The 26212-nt window shown below is 46.2% G+C and overlaps 1 protein-coding gene across 2 annotated transcripts in view; it reads right to left on the bottom strand.

The window, feature by feature from the left end:
• Positions 1 to 26212, bottom strand: part of SLC25A36 (solute carrier family 25 member 36) — a 476578-nt gene that overhangs the window by 135237 nt on the left and 315129 nt on the right. Inside the window, exons 1-2 of one of the 2 annotated variants that reach the window (XM_086944019.1) lie at positions 17290 to 17415; positions 7900 to 8000 (exon numbers count right to left, since the gene is read on the bottom strand). In XM_086944019.1, coding sequence (XP_086800145.1) covers positions 7900 to 8000; positions 17290 to 17411 — 223 coding nt within the window. In that variant the 5' untranslated portion in view covers positions 17412 to 17415. Of the gene's footprint in view, positions 1 to 7899; positions 8001 to 17289; positions 17416 to 26212 lie in introns of those variants that run through there. The other variant, XM_086944018.1, reaches the window with a different exon arrangement.

Here is a 26212-nt window from a genome sequence, read left to right as displayed (position 1 = left end):
TAGGTGTTCTGACAAAAGTCTGTCAGTTCCGAAACCCGGGAAAATTGCGATTTCAGCAACACAAACCCTTAGTTGATACCATTTGCAGGAAAAAAAACAGACCCTTTCTTCTGCAGCACTTTATTCCCATTTTTCAATAACAAGATGTTGCTATATTTTGGCTAATTTCTGGATCCCCTGAAGGGGAATCAACAAACCCTGGGTACCTTTAAAATCCCAATGATGTTAGAAGAAATGGATGCAAATTTGGCGTGAATACCTTATGAGGTCAAAACGTTACAGGGGCCTAAGCCCAAACTACCCCAAATAGCTAAAAAAAAACAGGCTTAGCACGGGGGGTAGGGGGGAAGGCCTAGCAGCTTAGGGGTTAAATGCCCGTCCTTAATAAAAGCATGCAATGGAAAATAATTTACTATTAGCACACACAACTTAGACGCCCTCTTTGTAACGGAAACTTGGACCTCTCCCGACTCTTCGGTTGACTTAGGTTTTGCTTGCCCCCTTCGCTAAAAGTTATTTCACAAACCGCTGGGTGATAGAAAAGGGGGTGGTATGGGTATCATCTTTACAGATAAGTGGGATTTCTGCCCACTCAGTCTGGTGGAACTGAAAGGACCTGATCTCCTGGGGTTTTTCTAAAAGACAGGGAAGGATGTCTTTGTTTTGGTGTCTAATGTTACCCTCCACCAGGGTCATCGAGCCTGTATTTACCGGTGCAGTTGGAGCAGCTAGACAATATGGTACTCCCTCACTCCAACTTCATCTTATTGGGGGACTATAATTTTTGGGTAGACAACGACTCTTCCCCTGCATTGAGGGATCTGCTGGGCCCTGAGATTGTACGCCCTGTGACGCCCTCGGATTGGAACAACTAATGTATGTCCCTATGCATGATGGAGGGGCATACCCTCGATCTGATGTTCCCTGCTGTTGTGTGTCGTTTTAGATTACGTATATCGATTTTCATCACCGATCCTCTTCGTCACAATGAGTTCTTGGAAAACCAGACTCTTAAGCCTTTAGGACTTCCCCTTGCCTGGATATTGATTTCTCCAATAAGTCATTTATTATGCATGAACATCTATTCCTTAGGGGTTCATTCGTGACGTTCCTATGCCCGACTTGTACGTCAATACTGGCATTCCTAAACACCTTCAAGGTATAAATATACCCTCACTTGCTATGGCAAGGCACAGTGCGGTTCGACTACCTACTTGCACGACGCAGCTCACCACAGCAAGTCCCGAAGGAAGTCAAGTCCCCAACTGACGCACTGACCAGACGCGGTCATCCTCCTCGCAGAGAATCTAGCTCCAGTGATTCGACTCCTCTTGCAGGGTGTTGGAGATCGAGTCCCGGGAAAGAGATACCAACATCTCGCATTCTAAGGTATGTAGCTGATTAGAACCTAGAGAAACTTTTGGCAACTCTTGGCGAAGCTAAAACTAAACTTTAGCTACAACTAGGCTATAGCTAAAGCAGCACCTCCTTCTTCCCTCGTACTCCACTTAGGTTAGGTAAACTGGGGTAGGATTATTTTAGAAGCACCAGTTGAGTATTTTAACCTGTGTTATTCATGTATGTATTTTTATATGTGCTATAGCTACAGACCATGCTATTGCAGTATTATTTTATATTACTGCTAATGCTGTACGCATTATACTTGGCATTCTGTCTTACGATTGTAGCAGTTCATATCTCTTGCATGAGAAATAAGACTGTTCAATAAACCCTTTTATTGAAACGCCTGTCTCTATATTTCTGTGCAACTGAAACTGTAATATATTGTTTCCACAACTCTGAAGATATTGTTCCGACTCTAAGGGAAACAAAGTTGTGATGTTTATGCGGTTGTCAGAAACTAATCCCTTCTTGTTCATTCGAGAAGTTTCTACCGACCTCTGAGTTAGCTGGCACACACAAGTAATTAAGTTTAATGTACTCGATAGAGACATACTGAAACAGTCGTTTGTCAAATCTAAAGTGTATTTTATTCCAATGCGCAGAGTCTCTCAGGGATATAGGAACTACACTACACTCTCCTATGCTGCAGTATCCTTTTGTTAACTGAAGTGTGGTACTGCCCACATACATTTTCCTACATGGGTATCTTAAGATGTACACCACAAAATTTGACTTGCATTATAGGTTTCCTTTAACTTTAACTGTCTTGTTGAACGCTGTTTTAAATGATGACATTTTTTCCCCAAGTTGGCAAGCCTTACATTTGGAACATCTTTGGAAGCCCTCTTTCTAGCGCAGCCAGGTTTGTTGTGAGACTGTCCCCCATATATTCACTCTTGACCAGATAGTTCCTTAGTTTCTTTGATTTTCTATACGTAATGTCTAGTCTCTTTCTTACTTCCTGTCCCAATATCTGATAATCAACGATAAGGTGCCAATGCATGTTTAAAACCTGTCTTATTTTCTTATGGTTAGCATTATATGTTGTTATAAATCTGTGTGAGCTGCTCTGATTCCTATTCTTCTCTCTTAGTGTTGTTTTAGATGGTTGGAACACCTCCTCTCTATTAAAGTGTCTAGCTTTCCTGGATGCTGCTTCCAAAACACTAATGGGGTAACCCATTTCCATAAAACGATGTTTCATTTCAATCTCTATTTAGTCATATTCAAGGGGGTGCTGCATGCTTTTCTGGCTCTAGAGAATTTGTCAAATGGGATACTTTTTATTGGGGGAGGGGGGGGGGACTGCCTGCATGTAAAATTGTATTCCCAGCAGTAGGCTTCCTAAAAAATATAGTCTCGAATTTCTCCCCCTCCACACATACCTTAATAACTAACAATGCAATTGACGTTTTACTACTGTGTCCAACAAAATTAAGTTTCAGGTAATTATCATTCAATTCATTGATGAACTGAACTACTTCGGTCTCTGTGCCCTGCCATATTACGAAGACATAATCAATGAATCAAGACCATATTAGAATCTTGTCTGACCATTGCTCTAGTGTACTGCCTCCGAGCACCTGCTCCTCCCACCAGTCTAGATGTAAATTAGCATAACTGGGGCAAAGCAGGCGCCCATTGCCGTACCCTGTCCTGTTGGAATAAATCTTTACCAAAGAGAAATATATTTTTTGTAAAATACCACTCTATCATCTCAAGGATCATACAATTATGATTAACAAAACTCATGGGTCTCATCCTAAAGACATCTTTTGTGGCTCTCAGTCCATCCCTGTGCCGGATGCTTGTATACATCGTGGATATATCCAGCGTTACCAGTATCATGTCTTTTTCCCGCTTAACATTATACATCTTCTTTAAAAATAATCACTTGAGTCCCTCAAATATGACGGAAGTGTTTTTACCAATAGATTCAAGTAAAAAGCAATATACTTTGATACATTTTCAAATAGGCTCTGTTGGGCGGATATTATCGGTCTCCCAGGTGGATTGTTCAAGTTTTTATGAACCTTAGGGATCATATAAAACACAGGAATGACTGAATGTTTATACTTTAAAAACTGATGCTCGTCCCATTTTAAAAGCTCTTGCTCATGCCACAAACACACACCTATATCTCAATTTAACTTTATTTTGGTTACTTACACCATAAAAGCACATTAAAAAAAGATAAACATTTCCATTATGCACTTAATCGACAGTTGATTTTGACACATTGATTGGGTATTAGAAAGCACAAATATCATGATCCGTCCTTGATGTACAATTAAAAACCATTATTCAAATAAAGGCAATAAATATGATAAAAATATTTTGAAACAATAAAAATAGGCACGTTAAAACCTTTAAAATCCTTCAATAGCACTCCTCATAATTACAATTATCAAAATATATGATATCTGGAACTCCACCATTTTTGCGAGGTTGAAGAAAAATTCATCACTGGGTTCTTTACAAATTTAAAGTGCAAATGCAAAATATGTCAAATATTTGCTAGAATTACATGTTACAGTATTACAGTTTCAAAACAATTTTGGCTCTAATAAACATCACATTATAAAGGAATCTCGATACACAAAAAACCACCAGTTGCGTGGTGTCCGTCCTTAATAGACGCTCAGCCTCTCTACAATGCCTAATATTTAAGTTGTTGCAGAGGGGTTTAATCCATATTTTTCTTGAAGTGTCATATAGGGGACAGAAGAAGAATATATGTGCATCATCTTCCTTGACCTCAGCCAAATTTTTGCAAAACGTACACTTGTCATAATCCTTATCATCGCGGTTACTGCCCAATTTGGGTTTATTATTATTTGTTTGTAAAACCCTGTATCTAAATTTCAGGTACAAAGATTTAGCAGTTTGCAGACGCACCTTATCTAGAAACGGTTCAAACTGAGCTATGTCTTTGAACAGGAGAAATGATGTTGTCAGAGGGCCTAGACTAGAGTCATGTAGCAATTTACTATTGATATAGGTCCAAAAAGATGACTTCACTACCTTGCTACATGCCAGTTCTAGAGGCTCTAGAACTGGGTCAGTTCTAGAGGCTCCTCCCAATAGTGTAATAATCCTATTTTGTCTAACCAGGTTGACACATGTTGAAACCATGGTATAGCCTTGAAAAGACCAATACTCATTATCTCCTGTAAACCTTTTTTGTAATGTACAAGCTCCATTGTTGTCCAGATTCTTACCCAAAATAAAAGAGGGGGTAATACAGCATGATAATCAGTACTTTTCAGATTCTAGTCCAAATTTACTGGGATCACGGGGTCCTACTGTAAAAAATAGTTTTAACCTCAAGACACAGACAGTGGAAATCTAAAACCTTCACAGCGTTACACAATCTTGCTTAGGTAGGTTTCTGCCCCTTTAAAAATCAGAGTCAGATCCCATGTTCAGGCAGCATGGAACTCTGGGGAACAGGTTGTGTGGAACACGACCTTAACATCATCCACCTCCTAATACACCATCTCCAAAGACTTAATGGAGGCCGCAGGGGTACCAGAACAATGAGAAAAGCATCTGAAATTCATGGGCTCAGCCCCCAAATCTCAGTCATGGAACATCAGTCATTTGGAGAACTGAATGAGGGCCCTGAGCAGATACGTTCAGCATGGCCTCTGGTGGTAAGTTGGAACATGTCTAGCTCAGGATGGAGCCAGCCATCCATACAAAACAGATTGGTGTTGGGGTTATGACTACCAGTAGAACTGCTTAGTCCCCAAAGATGCACCAGATTGAGCAGCAAGAGGCAGAAGCATGGCAAGCAAAGCCTAGATGAAAGTCACTGTGGTCAGCGACAGATGCCAGAAAAGAAAGGATTGTGTCTGACAGTGACACATTTTCTACAAACACTGATTTCAATTTTCTAGACTTGCCTGGCACTGAGGACTTAGTCAATGTGCCAATCCATATCAGATAACTAGTTGTACTGCAACCGTTAGATGACCCACTGAGCAATACGTGTTCTAGGTAACGATCAATCACTCGAGATATTAGAAGAAACCCAAACATCCTTCCAAAAGATAAGTTTTCTAGTTTTTTCTAGAAATGCAGTTTTGTTTTAGAGACCCACTGGCACTAGGGCCCTAGTCAATATTGCAACCCAAATTAGAAAAACAGTTGTACTGCAATTATCAGGCAACCAACTGAGCAATTTACGGGCAGGGTGTGTTCTAGGTACTGATCAATCACATGAGATGTTACAGGGGCAATCAGAGGAACCTTAAATCTCCTTTCATTAAGGAATAACACTCAAATAATTGAATATAGATATATAGTTATGTTTTTAATATTTATTTTAAAACTGAAACCCTCGTCTAGTGAACACAATATGAATTGTAACCACAACGAAGACACAAGGTAGCAGCTATGTTACTAAACGGTGTGGAAAATAGATACCACTCCAAAATGATTGTGCTAATCAATACATAGCAATCCCACCCTCACTCTGCTACTTCTAAAGGCCAATCTAATTCTAGCCAAGCATAAAATAAAACCTATTAAGACTTTCAAAGATGGTAAATAACATCATATCTGTTGGAACAATGAAGTTCTATGTTCAAGGGATTACTAAGGCCTGCTATTCTCATCGCACGAAGCCGGCTACACTGATAACTCAAAAACAACAATTGATGGACGGAATGTTGCACAATGCAGAACATTCACCCCCAGTCATAGATCTGGGTTTAATCCATTGTTGTTTTGTTCACCAGCCCACCCCAGTTCAGACATGGCCATATGCAAATCAGTCTTGACCCTGTGCCTCATGGGAACAGTCCAGCCCGAACTGCCAAGCCATGTCTTTCCTGGACCGGAACCAAGCATCCTAGGTCCGGTTTCTGGCTATCAGCCGTCATCTGCCAGGATAGCTTGACTCCAGTGGCCTGGAGAGCACAGGACTCACTTCTGAGCATACCCGTCACACTCGGGGTGACAAATGCAAAAACAACAATTGATGGACGGAATGTTGAACAATGGCAGAACATTCACCCCCAGTCACAGATCTGGGTTTAATCCATTGTTATTTTGCTCACCAGCCCACCCCAGTTCAGACATGGCCATATGCAAATCAGTCTTGACCCTCTGCCTCATGGGAACAGTCCAGTCCATCCTGCCAAGCCATGTCTTTCCTGGACCGGAACCAAGCATCCTAGGACCGGTTTCTGGCTATCAGCCGTCATCAGCCAGGATAGCTTCATTCCAGTGACGGGACTCACGTCTGAGCATACCCGTCCCACTCGGGGTTACAAATGCAAAAACAACAATTGATGGACGGAATGTTGCACAATGGCAGAACATTCTCCCCCAGTCACAGATCTGGGTTTAATCCATCGTTATTTTACTCACCAGCCCACCCCAGTTCAGACATGGCCATATGCAAATCAGTCTTGACCCTGTGCCTCATGGGAACAGTCCAGCCCGAACTGCCAAGCCATGGCTTTCCTGGACCGGAACCAAGCATCCTAGGACAAGTTTCTGGCTATCAGCCGTCATCAGCCAGGAAAGCTTGATTCCAGTGGCCTGGTGAGCACAGGACTCATGTCTGAGCATACCCGTCCCACTCGGGTGACAAATGCAAAAACAACAATTGATGGACGGAATGTTGCACAATGGCAGAACATTCAACCCCAGTCACAGGTCTGGGTTTAATCCATCAGTATTTTGCTCACCCGCCCACTCCATATGCAAATCAGACTTGACCCTGTGCCTCATGGGAACAGTCCAAGCCGAACTGATAATTCAGCATACAAAGTCTAGGTGCCACCGTCAGCATTCCATAGGAACCAGAAATAGGACTCTGTACAACCTGTCCCAGTGTCACCTGGTTTGAAGACTTCTCTCTGCCCCTTCACTTTGTGTGCTTATCTTTTGTAAACACAAGCTCATTGTTAAATCATAGAGGATACAACTGACAAGAAAGTGGTATGATGCCCCTTCAATTATTTAATTTTTTTTAGACTGGGTTTCCTTTAAATATCAACATAAAAACACAATTATCAACCTTTTAGAAGCTCACAGAAATTACTAAACTATTGCAATATGCATTGACAAACCCAATAGGTCTTTCCTAACAGCGAGCTACTGGCTTTGGCAATCGGGTGGGGGGGGATAAAGGACACATGGCATGGCTTGAGGGGGATGCGTCAGCGTTGACCGCGTCAGTTTTTTCAATTATATATATATACATAAAAGTATTTCTCCTTTACACACCATTAAACATATTGACTTGCTGACATTTTACAAACTAGCTTTCGATCTGCATATGAAATCAGTGCGACCTTGCTTGAATATTGTTTACATATTTAGTTTTGCTTTCACATTCGCCGAAAAGTCAAATTCTGCACAGGCAACAGAAGAAACCAGCTGCAGTAAAAGACATGCTAAGAGTAAATAAGCATCCACTTTACACAACTTACTTTAATCCTGAGAGGGAAAGCTAAGACAAAAATCACAAATTCTTACCTGCTACTCCAGCAGACACCATGTGTACTTGGGTAGAGTCCGGCGAAAATACATGGTTCAGCTTCTCCTTGCAGCCTGAATACGCCGCAAAATATATGGCTCTGATTAAATAAAAAAAAAGACACACACACACAATGTGATTAAACTATTTTAGAACAAAAATCCATTCAATAATACTACGTTTGCTGGGAAAGCATCTACTCATCCGCTACCTGAATAGTATATATTTGAGAAGCGACTTTCGACCCTGTCTCCAGGCAGGTCGCTCCCCTCACCGACACGCAGCCCGCTGTGTGATCAGTGCTCCGTCGCTACTGCCGCTCATTGATAGGTAATCCCGCCTGCCTTTCACCCAGATCTGCGGTATCTGCGCTTCTATATTGCCCTGTATTCTTTTGACTCGCATTGTATTGTACTGCCTGCATGCCCCCTCCATTTGCCCTTGTCTCTTTGCCTGCTATGACCCCCACAGCCGATTTCCCTGCCACCCTGCTAACCCATTCGCCACCCCGCTCCCGCCTCCCAGCTGCTCCTCCCTTCCACATCCCCTCATAAGGAGGCGCAACAGATGCGCGCCGCTGGCGCACCTAAGGCAAGCCTGTCAGCGCCCGTCGGCGCCTGGATCGCACCCAAACCCCTGGCCCCCATGTCCCCAGATTCAGCTACGACACCAGCACCCTCCACGCCCTCAACCCCGGAAGAGAACACACCTGCTGCCAGGCCACCCCGAAGCGCACCCACAGGCCCTTCGCCTGCCAGAACTGCAGCTTCACCATCATCCGGCCCGCCAAACCGCCAACCAAATAACCCAACCACCTCAGATGTATCCTCCTCAACACCCGCTCCGCCCGCAAACAGGCCGTCGAACTCTGGGACCTCCTCGACTCAACCTCCCTAGATGTCGCCATCCTGACGGAGACCTGGCTGAACCCCACCTCAGCCCCCGACATTGCCATAGCCATCCCGGAAGGCTACCCGCAGAGACCCCACCAACGGAGTAGGAGGTGGAGTCGCCATCGTCCACAAAAACACCCTCAGAGTCTCGCCCAACTTCGACGACACCCTCAGCACAGCCGAACACCTGCACTTCCAGATCCACACCGACCCTAACACCATCCTCAAGGAACCCTCATTTTTAGACCCCCCGGACCCAGACCACTGTTCAGCGACGCCATTGCCGACTTCATAAGCACACACGCCCTCGGCCTCCACAGACTACATCCTCCTCGGGGACCTGAACTTCCACCTCGAGAACAACAACGACACCAACTCCACCACCCTGATCGACAACCTCGGTCTCAGACAGCTCGTGACAGCACCCACCCATTCCGCCGGTCACACACTTGACCCCATCTTCTCCACAAGTCCCCACGTCTCCTTCAACCACACCACCGAACCCCATTGGACTGACCACCACTGCATCCATTTCACCTTCAGGAAGCCCACCACGCACCACCGCGCCCAACACATGCACCGCCGCTGCTGGGGCAAAATCACTGAAGACCAGCTAGCCACCACCCTCGCCCAGAGCCCACCCGCCGACCCCACCGACTCTGACACCGCCGCCCGCAACCTCAGACACTTTCCAATAACCACATCAGCAAGAAAGCCACCTGGTTCACTGAAGACCTCCAGGCCTCCAAAAGAACATGCCGGAAACTGGAGAAGAACTGGCTCCGTGAACGATCACCGGACAGCTACACAGCCCACAAGAACGCCACCCGCAGACACCATCAACTCATCAGAGCTGCCAAAAGGGCCTCATTCAAGGATCGCTTAGATAACAATGCACACAACAGCAAAGAGCTCTTCAACATCGTGAATGAACTCTCCAACCCCAGCGGCAACATCATCAACATCCAGCCTTCGCAAGACCTGTGCGACTCACTGGCCACCTTCTTCCACCGCAAGATTGCTGACATCCACAATAGCTTCAACCCCACGACCGACCCCACGACCACCACCTGCACCAACCTCCTGTTCTCCTGGACCAGCATCAAAGACGAGGACACCTGCGAGATCATGAACACCATCCACTCCGGATCACCGTTAGACCCATGCCCTCACCACTTCTTCAACAGAGCCAGTAGAACCATTGTACCCCATCTCCGGAAAGTAATCAACATCTCCTTTGAGACGGCAACCTTCCCGGAAAGCTGGAAGCAGGCAGGGATCAACGCCATACTCAAGAAACCCAAAGCGGACCCCAAGGACCTCAAGAACTTCCGACCCATCTCCCTGCTCCCTTTCCTGGCGAAGGTCACCGAGAAAATCATCTACAAACAACTGACCCGCCACCTCCACCTCGAGGAGAACAACATCCTGGACCCATCCCAGTCCGGGTTTCACAGCAACAACAGCACTGAAACCGCCCTCATTGCCGCCACCGACTACATCAGGACCCTGCTAGACAACGGAGAAACAGCGGCCCTCATCCTCCTGGACCTGTCAGCCGCCTTCGACACAGTCTGCCACCACACTCTACGAACACGCCTTCACGACGCCGGAATCCAAGAGAAGGCCCTGGACTGGACCACCTCCTTCCTCTCCGACAGAACTCAGAGTGTCCGCCTCCCACCCTTCCGCTCCAATGCCACTGAGATCCTCTGTGGCGTACCCCAGGGCTCATCCCTCAGCTCGACGCTGTTCAACATCTACATGGCACCCCTCGCCCACGTCACCCCACAGCACGACCTCAACATTATCTCCTACGCCGATGACACCCAGCTGATCCTCTCTCTCACCAACGACACTCACACCGCAAAAACCAACCTTCACGAAGGAATGAAGGCCGTCCCCGAATGGATGAAGAACAGCCGACTGAAACTGAACTCGGACAAGACGGAGATCCTCATTCTTGGCCCCACCCAGTCAGCCTGGGACGACTCCTGGTGGCCAACAGCGCTAAGAACAGCCCCGATACCCACCAACCACGCACGTAACTTGGGGTCATCCTCGACTCCACCCTCTCCATGACTAAGCAGGTCAACGCCGTCTCCTCATCCTGATTCAAAACCCTCCGAATTCTCCACAGGATCTTTAAGTGGATCCCCACCGAAACAAGAACGGTCACTTAGGCCCTCGTCACCAGCAGACTGGACTACGGAAACGCCCTCTACGCAGGAGCTCCAGCCAAACTCCTGAGAACGTATCTAGAGAGAGGGTACCCCACTATCTCCAGGGAACAGGGTACAGAGACAGTAAGTCAAAAGGAAATCCCTGGGGAGCACTCGTTATTCTTTCATACCACTGTGGACACACACACAAACCTGAATAGGGAAGGCCAGTTTGCCGCACTATAGAGAATATGTATTAATTTCCACAACCAAATTGAATCGTTTACAATCTATTTTTAATAAAACCATATACATGAAAAACATAAGCGCTTGGACATCACAATTTAAAATTTCAAAGAGATATTCTTTGAAAGCAAAAGGTAAAAAAACACAATTAATCACAATATTTCATCACAATGTACAACTCAAAATTTAAAATTAAAGGCAGAGGAAAACACATATAGGACATTTAAACAACTCATACATGAAAGCGGTAAACAAGAACCTATTAGTAAACAACCCCTAGTTTAAATGTGGCTACTTGGTCTCTTTGCCACTATTTGTCTCTGGATCCAAAGGCCTACAGTTTTATCATCAATATAAACAACAGTAACAGTAGTACATGTACATCAGTTGTTTACTGGGCCCTGATTGGATTCTCTGTGTGTACAAAAATGCATCGACGCGTTTCGGTGCAGAACAAGTGATATTGTGGCACCTTCTTCAGGACTTCTTTGTTCGGGGTTTCTCGCTTGAATAAGTGGTGACTTGCACCCTCTCTGCAAATATATGGAGAGAAAAGTAGGGTGTCACTTCCTTTAAATATAGGTTAACAACCTCTCATGAATTAGGGTTTTTCTAGTATCATACTGTGCAGTGATATCTCTCACACATTCCCATAATGATGAACCTATACTTAAAGGAAGTGACACCCTACTTTTCTCTCCATATATTTGCAGAGAGGGTGCAAGTCACCACTTATTCAAGCGAGAAACCCTGAACAAAGAAGTCCTGAAGAAGGTGCCACAATATCACTTGTTCTGTACCAAACACGTCAACACATTTTTGTACACACAGAGAATCCAATCAGGGCCCAGTAAACAACTGATGTACATGTACTACTGTTACTGTTGTTTATATTGATGAAAAAACTGTAGGCCTTTGGATCCAGAGACAAATAGTGGCAAAGAGACCAAGTAGCCACATTTAAACTAGGGGTTGTTTACTAATAGGTTCTTGTTTACCGCTTTCATGTATGAGTTGTTGAAATGTCCTATATGTGTTTTCCTCTGCCTTTAATTTTAAATTTTGAGTTGTACATTGTGATGAAATATTGTGATTAATTGTTTTTTTTTACCTTTTGCTTTCAAAGAATATCTCTTTGAAATTTTAAATTGTGATGTCCAAGCGCTTATGTTTTTCATGTATATGGTTTTATTAAAAATAGATTGTAAACAATTCAATTTGGTTGTGGAAATTAATACATATTCTCTATAGTGGGGCAAACTGGCCTTCCCTATTCAGGTTTGTGTGTGTGTCCACAGTGGTATGAAAGAATAACGAGTGCTCCCCAGGGATTTCCTTTTGACTTACAAACTCCTGAGAAGCCTGCAGCGCATCCAGAACGCCTCTGCACGTCTGATCCTAGACATCCCCCGCCAAACCCACATCACACCCCACCTGAGAGACCTGCTCTGGCTCCCATCAACATGAGTGTTGGACTTGGCCCTTTTCCCCAACATTTTTCGCCTTTTACCCCCCTATTGTAGGATGTCTCCCCCATTTGTGGAGAAGTGTGGCTCAGGGGTTAGAGCAGCAGACCTGGAGCTTGAGTTCGGCCCTGGACCAGGGTTCAATTCCCCGCCTCGGCGGGTCTTGGGCTCAAAAATTCCACAGACTCGTTAATTCTCGCTCCGGTGCCTTCTCGACTCACGGGTTCACACTCTGCGACTCTGGGCAATAGCTTGCTTAATCTCCACAATGGCCCCTCGCGGTGGGATGCCTGGCTTTCACCTTGTGGATACCCTGCCAGGGTTATCTCACAGGGGAATACCAGGACGGGTTCCCTAAGCAAGCGCGGAGATGCCCCAGGGTAAGTCGTGCGCTGTATAAGTTTCATTCATTTCATTTCATTCATTTCATTTCATTTCATCGTACAGAACGTTGTATAGGCCATGTGTGGTATGAGATGCCCTGTTTAATATGAAAATGTAATGCAATGGTGTGTGTACTTATTAACTCCCCATTGTGGAAATGCACCCTGGTGAAATGCTGTATTAAAAATGGTTGCCAGGGCTATGTGTTGTGCCACCTGACTGCAGTGGGTTAGCAGTCTAGACATTCGGTACCCAGCAATCCCAGCATTTGGAGGGAAAGCCTGGCACCCAGGGTGCTCTACTCCTCCCCCTGAGCCAGTTAGAACTAGTTCCCCTGAGAATTCCAGAAGCTTCTGGCACCGCCTGGAAGGTGGGGTGAGGGGCATATAAATAAGGGGGCTGTTCCACCATGTGCTGAGTCAGAGCAGGGACAAGAACGTGAGGGGACCTGCTGCCAGGGGATACCGCCACTTGGGCCTGTGTGCTGGACCCTGCACCTTACTAAAACCCCTCTGCTGTCCCCACGGCTAGTGGAGGCCCCACTGCAGGAGTTCAGGCTGCTGTGTAGGAGGAGGGCCACGCTACAGTGGAGGATGGTGAAAGCCTACCGCCCTGTTTTGATGTGTTTCCACTAACTGATGACCTGGCCCAGTAGTGCCTGCTGCTCTGTTCCCTGACCCCTGAGGAAGGAGAGCCATCCCAGGTCCCCGAGGCTGCCAGGACCTTGCGCCACGCAAGCGCTGCGCCTAAAAGCCCCTGAAGCAGAGGAGAGCACTGTATTGGGACTGGACCCCCCACTCCCAAGGAGGTGAGGAGCGTTACCCTGGGGCTTGCTGTTGGGGCTGTCTAACCTCAATGCGCTATAATTCCCAAGCGCTGCGCAGCTGGAAGAGGCTGCTTCTGTGCCCCACCACGTGTTATGGACTCAAGCGCTGTGCCCCTGTGAAGCAGTATTTATACATCGGACTCACCGCCGCAGCGCAGGTCTTATCTGCGTGCCCCTTGTTGCTGCAGACGCAGTGCTCTGAACTTCGCGGGTGCCTACCCTGCACTAGCGCTGAGGGAATTTCACGGCTGCTGGCCCGGGCAGAGAATTTCCTGGGAGCCCAGAGGGCCGCCGCGCTGACTGCGGCGACCCGGAAGTCTTGTCTGGAGGAGGGCGGGGCTTTGACAGTACACGGACCCAGGCGGGAGCCTACCCCGCACTGGCCAAGCTGCCCCGGAAGACTATCGCAGCCTCGCGAGGGCTGCATTGGAGCCCGGGTCCCAGGAGGGGGGCCCAGCGGAAGCCTGGCGCAGCGGAGAGAGAGGCGGGGCTCCCGGAGTCCAGAGGGAGAGCTCCGCAACCTCCGCCAAAGATAAAGGCAGCCGGAGTCCAGGCGGGCCCTTGAGCGTGAGGAGTGCCCCGCGGCCTGGTGAAGACTTCCGGAGCCTGGCAGGCTCATTGCCTAAGTCCCGGGTCCCAGGAGGGGCCCGGGTGAAGTCCGGCGAGGCACTGCTGGCGGGGCCCTCAGGCACAGAGGAGAGCCCCGCGGGTGTGGAGGCGGCTGCATGTAGCCGCAGGATAGGAGCAGTGCGACGTCTGTAGGGCCCGGATGGGAGAGGAGCCCTGCGTGTCACCTGGGACGACCCGAGCCTCGTAGCCTCCAGGTGGAGGTCCTGCAGCACCAGACAGGAAGCCCGGAGTCCAGAGCCGAATATCGAGGAGCCTGGTGAGTGGGGGCTCAACTGTGTAGTGGGTTGGGGGTGTGTCGGGGCACAGAGTCGGTGCTCGCCCCCCCTTTTGCGCCAGTGTGATTTTCCAGCTGCCCCACTTGGCAGTGGGCAGCTGCAATGGGTGGCATTTCTCTTTAAGCCTCGGGGACCCCAAACTGGCCAGAACTCCGCGGGCCCTTAATTCTTGATTGTAGGGTCCCAGGACGCAGGGACTCCAAAGGTGGACCTGCGACGTTGGGGCGTTAGGGGTGCACGTTATGCACTGTATGTATTGCCCTTCATGCCCGCAGGGTTGCGCCCTGAGAGTTCGATCTGATGCCACATGCACATGACTAGGCCCACTGAGAGCCCCTACTATGTTCATGCCTGGGTGCTTATGTTACTGCGCCCCCTGCACATGATTGGTTGTGCCGATGCGGATGCTGATTCCTAATGTCCTGCTAAAGGTATATGCCCCCATGTGGAAGGTGTTCATGCTAAAGAAGGTCTTTAGGCCTTGAGTCCTTACTATATGATTGTGCCTAATGTTGATGCAAATGGCCCCTGGAGTACATCCTGATGTTCTAGGCCCATGGTGTACTTACCTGCATGAGGTCATGCCCCAGGTGTTTAGGCCATGTTTGTGCGCATAGTGTTACCGGCCTAATGAGTTCATGCATGATGTGCTTTCCTGCCTAATGTTTTATTTCATGCTGACCTGCCCCAAGGCTAATGCCTAGTGGTTCTTCCTCTCACGGTTACATTGCTGATATTCTATGCCATTTCTCTTTGTTTATATGCACTGAGTTTCATGCCCCTGGATGTAGGTATATGCCTGATGTTAATGCTGGACGTCCTGCTAGGAGGTTTCATGACAGATGTTTGTGCCTGAAGTTCCATGCCAATTGATAACTTGTCTCTTCATTTTAGTCCTGGAAACGAATGGACATACTCCCTTCTTCTTTTCAGTTACCCTGTAAATAATCCCCTGGTATATATTGTCCTGGCGCCAGTTGGCGCCGCATTGTGTTACTGTGTTTTCCTTTGCAGCTTGGAGACAATATAAGAGTTATTCTTTTTCCTTCCAACTGGTGTTGTGTCTCTTTTTGTGCTGTGCCTGGTGTGTCGGCTGTGGGTACTGCGTGGATGCTTCACACATGTCCTCAGGAGTTTGGCCTGCCCGCTCTGCACCATGCTACCCCCGTAGAATTGGTCACCCCCATTTCTAACAAAGAGGATAACCTTCAAGCTCCTCATCCACGCACACAAAGCTCTCCACAACACCGGACCAGCATACCTCAACAGACGGCTCTGCTTTTACACCCCCACCCGCCAGCTCCGCTCTGCTGACCTCGCCACAATACCCCACATCCGAAACAGGACCTCTGGCGGCATATCCTTCTCCCACCTCGCCGCCAAGACCTGGAACACCCTCCCCACCAAACTACGGCAGACCCAAGACCTACTGGCCTTCAGAGGACTCCTCAAGAACTGGCTCTTCGATCAGTAGCGGGCAGTCCCCCCCCTCCAGCGCCTTGAGACCCTCACAGGTGTGGAGTGCGCTCTACAAGTGACTTGATTGGTTGATTGATTAAATGACCAGGGCTTAGACGGGTTATCTACCATGAGTGATAAATGCATGGTTGTTTAGCTTTAAGCATACAGATTAAGTAATACTTTGGGAACGAAGTACCTGATTTAGTAAAGATATTCACCTTAAACCTCAGCTTTTACCCGGGAACAAAGCTAGTAATTTATTTATAGCGTCTACTGGATACTGTAGTGATAGGAGTTAAAACGTATGCCCCCCTACAAGTTAAACACTTTTCTTTCGATTTTTTTTGGTTGTATGCAACTTTAAAGGAGCAAATACACGTTTACAAATAAATTAAAACATTAACACACAAAAGTTTAACTTAAATACAATCAAGTTATCTCTGACACTTGCTTCGTTTCTCCTTCGCATGCAAAACATTCTGTGGTTTAAAATCAGGTACTCCTTATTACATAGCTTATGCATACACTTATTGTTTTTAGGGAATGGGGTTCCAAGGGAACTCAAAACCATACTGTTGTAACTTATGTCATATGATGGTAGCACCCGCCACCCCCTCCCTACCCTACCACATGGTAGGTCCTTGCACCAAGGCTGAAGGCAGGGTTAGAACGTTAGGCATTGACCTCTTGTGAGAGCTCGCTCAAGCCGGGGGCACTGTTTGTTAATTCTTCTAATAAACGAGTTAAACATCTTCTGCTATTGGGACCCTTTTTACAACATTTAAATGGCGACGTGGTCCGGAGGCTGTGTTAGGGACAGCCATTTGGGAGAGTGCCCTTCCCTGAGCATCGTGATGCTTGACCGGAGAACTAAGTAATTAAGGTGGAGTGAAAGAAAAGTATAGAAAAAGAGGCCTGGACTTCCCGGTGAGTGAGGGGCACTGCTGACGGAACGAAAGAAAAAACTAAAGAGGAAAAATAGAACGTTTGCGGAACGTCAGTGAATTAAATAATAAAAAAATATATATATATGGAGTAACACTCACAGTTTCGAGGTTGCTTCCGCTCCTGAGGCGCATCGGCGACTGCTGTCGGACTGTTTGAAGGGCAGTGTAAAGTAATTTGCGTCATGAACAGTGTTCAAGGATAAGTGTTGAGTGCCGGTCATTACGGTTGAGTTCTTGTGGAAAAGGACTTCTTCTGAGGTAATTTCGGTCATCTGCGCAAAGAATTTTTTTTCTCTTCATGAAACTGGTATGCCTTGGAGAGGCGATTGAAATCCCCGTGGAGTGTGGTGCGAGAAGAAGGCTGGTGTCTTGTGATTCCTTCTCGGTGGACTCGTCTGTGAGGTGTGCGCCGAGGGAGGGGATCGTCGGTCAGCGCGAGCTGTGAGAGTGAAACTGGAGAGGAAACGCTGTGTCAGAAACATCAGTGAGAGGAAGAATCTCTTGCCGAGCGTGTGAAGCCAGTCAGACAGGTTCTTATGGACACACATGCTGGAGTATGTAAGCTGAGGAAGTCGACGACTACGCAGAACTAGGCGTGTTTCCCTCTGGGTGACTGGAACCGGGTTTTCAGGAAGTTCCCGCCTCCGTGTGCCGATGTTACCGATTGGCTGAAGCAGAGTCGGTTTACCAACAAAAAACACTGCATTAAAAACATGAGTAAAATCCTACACAAGAACAGTTGTGCTTTTCTATAATCAGGATCGCGTGGTAACATGAAGTAAGGTGTTCCACATGTATAAATTGTGGGTGAGAAGCAGGTGGTAAAAGGTGTTCTCAGCTGGTAAGGTTGAATTCCCAGCATTCTTAACATGACCCTTTATAGAGAATGATTAGGGGCCTGGGTAATCGTTAGCTGTACTAGGTTTGGGGGCGTTCACTTACCTTCGGTGTTTTTTGGTTTCCCTTAGATCTGACCACAGCTGGGGGGTTGCCTGTGCTGGATAGGGGCTTACACACACTTGGGGGTATTAAGGAGAGCGAAGTTACTATCATATCCTTTGTTCCTGAATGGCTATGGCGGTGGCTGGTATGAGCCAACCACCACCATTCCTAAATGAGCTAGGCACGCCTGATATCCCATGGAAGAGATGGGAAGGAATTTTTAAGTCATACCTTATAGCCATTGGGGAGAGTAATTACAGCAACGTAAGGAAACAGCACATATTGCTCCATAACTTAAGCATACAAGGAAGAAAAGTTTTTGAGGACATAACAGGCAGATTTGTAGATGATGAACAGGACGAAGAAGTAGAAGGTACTAATGTATATGAATATACTTTAAGGAAATTAGAAGAGCATTTTAAAGTGAACGTGAATGTAGTGTTGGAAAGGCATACATTTTACAAGAGGGTGCAAAAGAAAGAGGAAAAAGTGACATCGTATGTAGCAGTTTTGAGGGGTTTATCAGCAACATGCGAGTTTGGAACTCTTACAGATTCAATGATTAGAGACCAGATAGTAAGGTGCACTAATGACCCCAAAATTCAGGAAGAATTGCTAACGAGAAATCCAGACCTGGAGGAGGCTTTAAGTATAGCGAAGGGTTTGGAACACACAGCGTTATGCATAAAAGAGATGAAAATAAGGGATTTAGCTAGCAGTGAAAGGTGCGAGGGCAAGGGTAACGACATGGGGGAAACAGTTTGTAAGGTGGGAGAAAAATACAAAGGTAATCCCCGGGGAAAGAACGAAGGCTTCCATCGTTTCAAGTGTGGAAGTCCAAGTCATTTGGCTAACAACTGGAAGTGCCCAGCGAGAAATGTTATGTGTAGAAAATGTAATAGGAGAGGGCATTTCTCAAAAGTTTGTAAAACCTTGAGTCAAAAAGGAAATACAATAGAAAGTGTGGAAAGAGAGGATGAGTGCGAAAAAACATACGTTTTCCAGGTTGAGGATGAAAATGAAAAGAATGATAACAGTTACCCTACATGTGAAATAACCCTTGATGGGGAAAAGTTTCAAGTGTTTGCCGACTCTTTCTCACCTTATACCCTTGTAGATAAAAGCATGTTTGAGGAGAGATTTGCTAAACACCAGGTTAAGCTAGAGAAAGTGGACATTTGCCCGGCAGGCTACAATAGGGAACGCATCCCCTTAGAAGGTATGGCGACAATGAGGATCTCCTTCAAGGATAGGCAAACAGTAGGAAAGGTATGTGTAGCCACAAGGGGATCCAGTCTATTGGGGTGGAAGCATCAAAAGGAGTTAGGGATTAAATTAGATCCTAACAATAGGGAGCAAGTACTCCTGGTGGAACCCCCAAAATTGCAGTAAATTTAGTTACAGAATTCAAGGAGGTGATTAGTGAAAAGCTGGGTGTGCTCAAGAATTACATGCACAGAATAGTCCTAAGAAAAGGGGTAGAACCTATCATTCACAAAATCCGATCCATTCCTCTGCGAATGAGGGAACCTTTGAATAAAGAATTGGAGTAGCTGGTCAGCCAAGGTGTTATCAAGGAGATCGAAAGCTCGGATTGGTTGGCTCCGATAGTGATCACGACTAAGGATGGAGGAAGTAACATTAGGCTCTGTGTCGATCTGAGAGACTTAAATGCAAACATCCAAGTTGATGGATTTCCCCTGCCAAGAATAAGGGAAATGCTAAGCACCATCTAGGGAGCGAAGTTTTTCAGTGTTCTGGATTTGTCATCAGCTTACTATCAGATTCAATTATACCCAGAGTCGTAGTCTTTAACTGCATTCACAACCCCCTTTGGAAATTATAAATTTCAGAGGATGCCGTTTGGATTGGCGTCCGCCGCAGCAACATTTCGAAGGGTGATGCAACACATCTTGCAGCAAAACAATGTGCTTCCAAGACGATATCCTAATTTATGGATCTAATGAAGAAGACACAATGACAACACGAAAAGTGTGTTAGAGAGATTGAGAGAGGTGGGGTTCACCACGAGAGCGGGCAAGTGCAAGCTAGGAGTGAGCTCGGTGGACTATCTGGGACACACAATCTCAGAAGAAGGCATCAAGCCAAAGTGCGATCTGGTCAATGCGGTGAGAAATGCCCCCACTCTGGTAAACAGAGAGGATGTCATGTCGTTTTTAGGATTGGCAGAGTACATGGGAAAATTCACCAAAGACTTTGCCACAATGTTGCATCCTTTAAGAGAACTTATCAAGAAAGATAGTAAGTTCGAGTGGGGAAAGGAGCAAGACACCGCTCTTACCAACATAAAGGAAGCCATCATTCAGGCACCCTACATTGGCAAATTCGATCCAGGAAAAGATACCATAATTTCAACTGATGCCAGCAACAAAGGGATTGGAGCGACATTAGCCCAGAGGGTCGACAACAAAGTGAGTGTGGTCGCGTTTGCATCAAGGACGCTCACAAGTCCGGAAATCAACTATTCCACAGTGGAGAAAGAGGCTTTAGCCGTCTTCTGGGCGATCAGGCATTTAAAATTTTACGTGTGGGGTGTTCCATTTGAAGTGAATACAGACCACAAGCTGTTGATTTCAATGTTCACCAACAAAGACATGGAGAATATGACGCCTCGGATTGCCAAATGGGTTCCTAGGACTGCAAGGCTACAATTACAAAATGGCGTATATTCCAGGACAACAAAATAAGGTGGCGGATTACCTGTTGAGAGCGCCCATCAAGGAGGAAGTTGAAGAGGAGAAAAACGAGAGTAGTATCCTGCAAGTAAACCTGACAGCAGTGACGAAGGACGATTGGGATGCACAGATGGAGCAAGATGATGTCCTGAAGAGAGTAAGGAAGTACATAGTGACGGGGTGGCAGAAAAGTGTAAGGATCTGGATATTGATATCCAATCCTATTGGAATGTCAGAGACAGTCTCTCTGTGGAGGAGAAATTCATTCTTAAGTCAGGAAGGTTGGTACCACCAGAAGGCTTGAGAAACCAGGTGATTGATCTAGCGCACAAGGGCCATCTGGGCCGCAGTCTCAGCAAGGCGAGACTACGCTCTGAGTATTGGTTTCCAGCAATGGATCGGGACATGGAAGGCAAAGTGAAAGAGTGCTTCGCATGCAGCTTAAGCGACAAGTCAAGAGTGACGAAACATGCACCCCTGAGCCCGGTGGAAGTACCTAAAGTACCCTGGGACAAACTGGGTTTCGACATTGCAGGTCCAATTCAAGGCAAGGGATCTCAGGATTGGTATTTGTTGGTGCTATACGACTACTACTCCAACTGGATTACCTATAAAGCGGTACATAACATTAACACGCAGTCTCTCATCAGTTTTTTGAAGGAGGCGTTTTCAAGAGAGGGAATCCCATCCACTTTGGTAACGGACAATGGGGTTCAACTGGTCTCGGAGGAGATGAGGGAGTTCCTGAAAGACTACTCTATCGCCCATGTTCGTACCCCTCTATACTCCCCAAAAGCGAACGGAAAAGTGGAGAGAGCAAATCGAATGCTTAAAGAATGCATTCAACTGGCCAGCAAATCCGGAGTAAACGTAGACGATGCACTAAGAGACATGTTATGGGCGTACCATACCACACCGAATGCAACAACAGGACATTCTCCATTTGAGCTTTTGAGAAGAAGAAAAGCAGGATCAAAGTTAGCTCCCAGATGGATGGGGAAGAATACTGTGGTGGAGATTGATCAGGAGGAGACAAGCAAGAAGATTGAACACAAACAAAGTAGATACAAAGAATGGTACAACAAGAAGTGGAGCGCCAAGGAGAGAAACTTTGGGAAGGGACAGAGTGTGTACATCAAGAAGCCAGTAAGACTTGCCACGAAGAGGGACAAATTCTTTCCCCCGGGAAAGATCAGGGAAGTTAAAAGAAATGTGGTGGTCATGGAAGACGGAAGATATGGAGCCAGGACCAGGTTGTCCCGGTCAGAGGGGGGAAGAACACAGTAGAGGATGGCAGGTTGGCAGAAAGAGACAGAGGGGAAGATGAGGGACCGAATAGGCAAAGTTATAGACGTAGGTCCTCTCCGCACTGGCACAGACATTATTGCATGAAATGAACCAGTACCGCACATCCTTTGTTTATCATTGTTGAATTTTCAGGGTCTTATGCGTAAGACCTGGTCTTGCTGTGATCTTCCAGTTTCTTTTCCTACCCGTTTCTTACCCCTTCCCCGCCCCCTAGTTCCCTCACCCTGTTACCCCTATCACTTATGCTGTTTGTCTCCCTAGGGAGGATGGAGTGTTGTAACTTATGTCATATGATGGTAGCACCCGCCACCCCCTCCCTATCCTACCACATGGTAGGTCCCTGCACCAAGGCTGAAGGCAGGGTTAGAACGTTAGGCATTGACCTCCTGTGAGAGCTCGGTCAAGCCGGGGGCACTGTTTGTTTATTCCTCTAATAAACAAGTTAAACATCTTCTGCTGTTGTGACCCTTTTTACAACACATACAAATATAGCTTTTCATATTTTCTGCTCCAAGTGTTGGTTAACGTCCTACACGTGTGCTTAGCAATACTCAAGGTCATTCTTACAAACCTTTTTAAGGCCCTGCACACTAATGGATAATTCACAAGTCGGGCATACAAGAATCATCTTTGCAACTAATACCCAATGTATTAAATAAATTATGCCTAACTTAGAAGAACTTAAGTAGAATCTACATACCAGGCCTCTCGAAAGAGTACCACGTGAGCTACTACTGGTAGCTCTCCACCTACATGTAAGTGTCTCTCCCAAGTACATCACAGCCTACAGAACTAAAAGTATTTCCTTGGTTGAATGCATATAACTAAATTGAAAAGTGTGAATTTGAGACGAAAACGTGTGCATTTTTTGAACTTGTAAGCTGATGTTTGGAGAAAAACTGCAGAATTTCCGAAGTATATTAAAGGCTAATATTTGAGTGATAAATCGTGGTGTTGGGGAGACTGTTTGCAAAAATGTTTTAACTTGATAAAAGGGGCATTTCAGTTGTGGCTATTATGTACTACTCGGGAAGAGGTATTTCACATTGACGAAGAACTTTTACTTTACTATTGACAACCGTGCCTGATGCACTGAGGTGAACACCGCTAGTAATCTTGCATTTGGTGGCCACTAATATAATCTTGTCTGATGTAGTCAAAAAACACCTCTAATAATATTAGTAGCTCATAATGATTTTTATTGCATGTAAGAATTTCTTTTGATGGCTAGGTGGCGCACGACCAAGATGGCCACAAGCCTGTGAGGCTCCTGCCCAGCCGAGCCGGAAAACATTCATAATGCGCATCCTGAATTGACTTTATAAGTAGTAAGTCACGACATGTGAAGCCTGTTCTCCTGCTGTTTCTGGCAATACCACACTCGCAGGGCCTGCCTGAAAGGTGACGGACGAAAAAAGTCTACTAATGCCGAGAACGGCGGGCGCAGAGCTGCTCGTGGTGCTGCGCTGGGGACTGCCTGCCTAAGAAACACAGAGGCTGTGAGGCCTCCGAGTCGGAGGCGTGGAGAGCTGATAGCAGAATGACACTGCCTACCCAGTGCATAGACGCCGTGAGGCGACTGCCGCCGCCCCTTGCTGTAAGTTTCTGCCGCTGTAAAACTCTGCGCTGGGCCCCATTAACCCGGGACGCGGGAGATAGCAGAGGCAAGGGAGAAGGTTGTGACCCATCAGAAGCATTTGGTGCGGCCACCCGGCTTCGTGAGACACCTGGGGGCTGCGCAGCATTACCGATCCACACTTCTACTCCAGAGCACTGCCTGACTTGCCCTCCCCCTCTTGGATGTGCGCACCGTGGCCAGAGCCGGAGAATATCATCTGCACAGCATTGTCGCAAGGTAACCGCTATTTTGCTGGGTCTCGAGACTGCCGTACAAGGTACAGCGCCACAGGGTATTCCGCTTGCTGCCTGTGAGGACCGACGCCTCAATACCACGCGCCCCCATAACACTGACAAGGAGAGACTTTTTCACTCAATCTCTGCCCAAGGCACATCCAAGATTTCACGGACACTGGCGAAGGCGGCCATTTTGGGGGGGATGAACGAGGCTCCGTAACTGTACGAGGCAGAGCTGCTCGATACTGTGGAAGGGAACGCAAGAGTGTTGACACGCCTGGAGCGATTAAACTTGCATGATCTGATTAGTGCCCTCCCCGGCCATATGTGTTGAACTCGTTCAGTACTGCCCTTGGTGCATATAATTATAACTGCTGTGACACCAATTTGGCCTTTGGTCGCCTCCTGTGTGTACACCTTTGGCGGTCTCAGATTGTGCGGCGACACGACGGTTTGGGAGCTGACGTATTACTGCTGCCAAGACGCATGGTGTTACAATTGCCGGACTCTCTAGATATAGCACAGGCACCACTTGCTTTGCCCCACCCCACGGAGATCAGGGGTATTTTTCCTCCACAGTAATCTTGCGCATGATAGGAGTTGCTGGACATTGCTCTGTGGTCCCCTGATCTACTTGCCAGTTTGCACCATGGGGCGCACCGATGCCAAGCAGGCCAAACTTCCCTTCAAGGCACGTAAGACTCCCAAATCACGCTCTGAGGAGCAAGAAGAATCAAGAGACACATTGGTGGATGTGGCTTTCCGATGTAAAGTTGTTTCCAGAGTATTATTTTTTACGTAAATTTCCACATCATGGAAGATCACCTTTTCTTTATTAATTTCATAAGTGAATTTCAATCCTTGTGTGCTGTTGATTAGAATGTCAAAATATTGCTGGAATTCTTGAGCATTTCCACTCCAGACGATGAACCTTTTCCAGGTCACCATATGTCTGGTGAATTGGTTATTTTCTCTGTTCCATGCCACTTCGTTCTCCCACCAGCCCATAGTTATACAAGAAGCACAATGATATGCTGATATGCATGATCGCTTTTTGTCTCACAAACAATATTTTCCTTTTCGGAGAAGAATTGTACTGCCAACGAAATGGAGCAGAGATGGGTTTTTCTTCAGCCCTGGTTATGCGTGCATAACTATGGGCTGGTGGGAGAACGAAGTGGCATGGAACAGAGAAAATAACCAATTCACCAGACATATAGTGACCACATGGATTATAGTCAAGAATCCAAAGAAAGCACAAAGATAATAAGGAAAAATTGGAAGATTCTCCAATTGGATTAAACCGTAGAAGAAAAAAATGGGGCCCCACCCAGTTATAACGTACCGAAGAGCAAGGAATTTAAAGATCAGCTCGTCACAGCCACTACAGGCCAAAAACAGGGAAAACAACTTGGCTAAATACAAGGGGCTTTATTAAATGCCATAATTGTAAAAATCTGTGAAATAGCAAAACCAACAAAGGATGTAAAAATGGCCAATGTAAAAACTTGGCAAATCAGAGATCTAATTACGTGCAAAGCCAATATGCAGTATACATCATTGAGTGCCCATGTGCCTTAAAATACGTGGGCAATACCATTTGCGAATTAAAAAAACGCATTTTGGAGCACGTCAGAGCCACCAAAAACAAGGACAGGAACAATGCAGTGGCAAAACACATGGAAATCCACAACAATGGGAATTGGAAAGCTCTAAAAGTTTATGGAATTGAACTGGTTCCAATAAGTGAAAGAGGTGGCCATCGAGAAAGAACTTTGCGGCAAAAAGATTCCCGACACATCTTGAATTTCCGAACTATGACTCCTTACAGTTTGAATCAATCGGAGGAATTATAGATTCATCTGTAAATTAATAGCTAGCTTCTATCAGATATTTACACATGCATGCACCAGAAAACATGAAACGGGAACTAATGGAGAATCATAAAGGAGACTGTAAAAAACATGCCCACTGGGGGGCTTTATTTTTTAGTGTATTTTCTAAAAAATGCAAAATTGGCCGGTAACAGGAAACGCAATTATTTGGAACTACCAGACTATTGGCAAATTGAATGGGTTCACCCAAGAATGTCAAAACAAATGTTTGGTGCAAATATTGTTTTGCCAACCTTAATTTCGAAAATAACTTTATTGAGAACCACAAAAGGGTCATGATAGGTTAGCTCCAAATATTAAAAGAAATTAATGTATACAAATATGGGC

Source organism: Lissotriton vulgaris, chromosome 11 (genome assembly GCF_964263255.1).
Source record: "Lissotriton vulgaris chromosome 11, aLisVul1.2, whole genome shotgun sequence".
Lineage (NCBI taxonomy): Eukaryota > Metazoa > Chordata > Amphibia > Caudata > Salamandridae > Lissotriton > Lissotriton vulgaris.
This window is presented reverse-complemented; position numbering and strand designations above follow the sequence as displayed.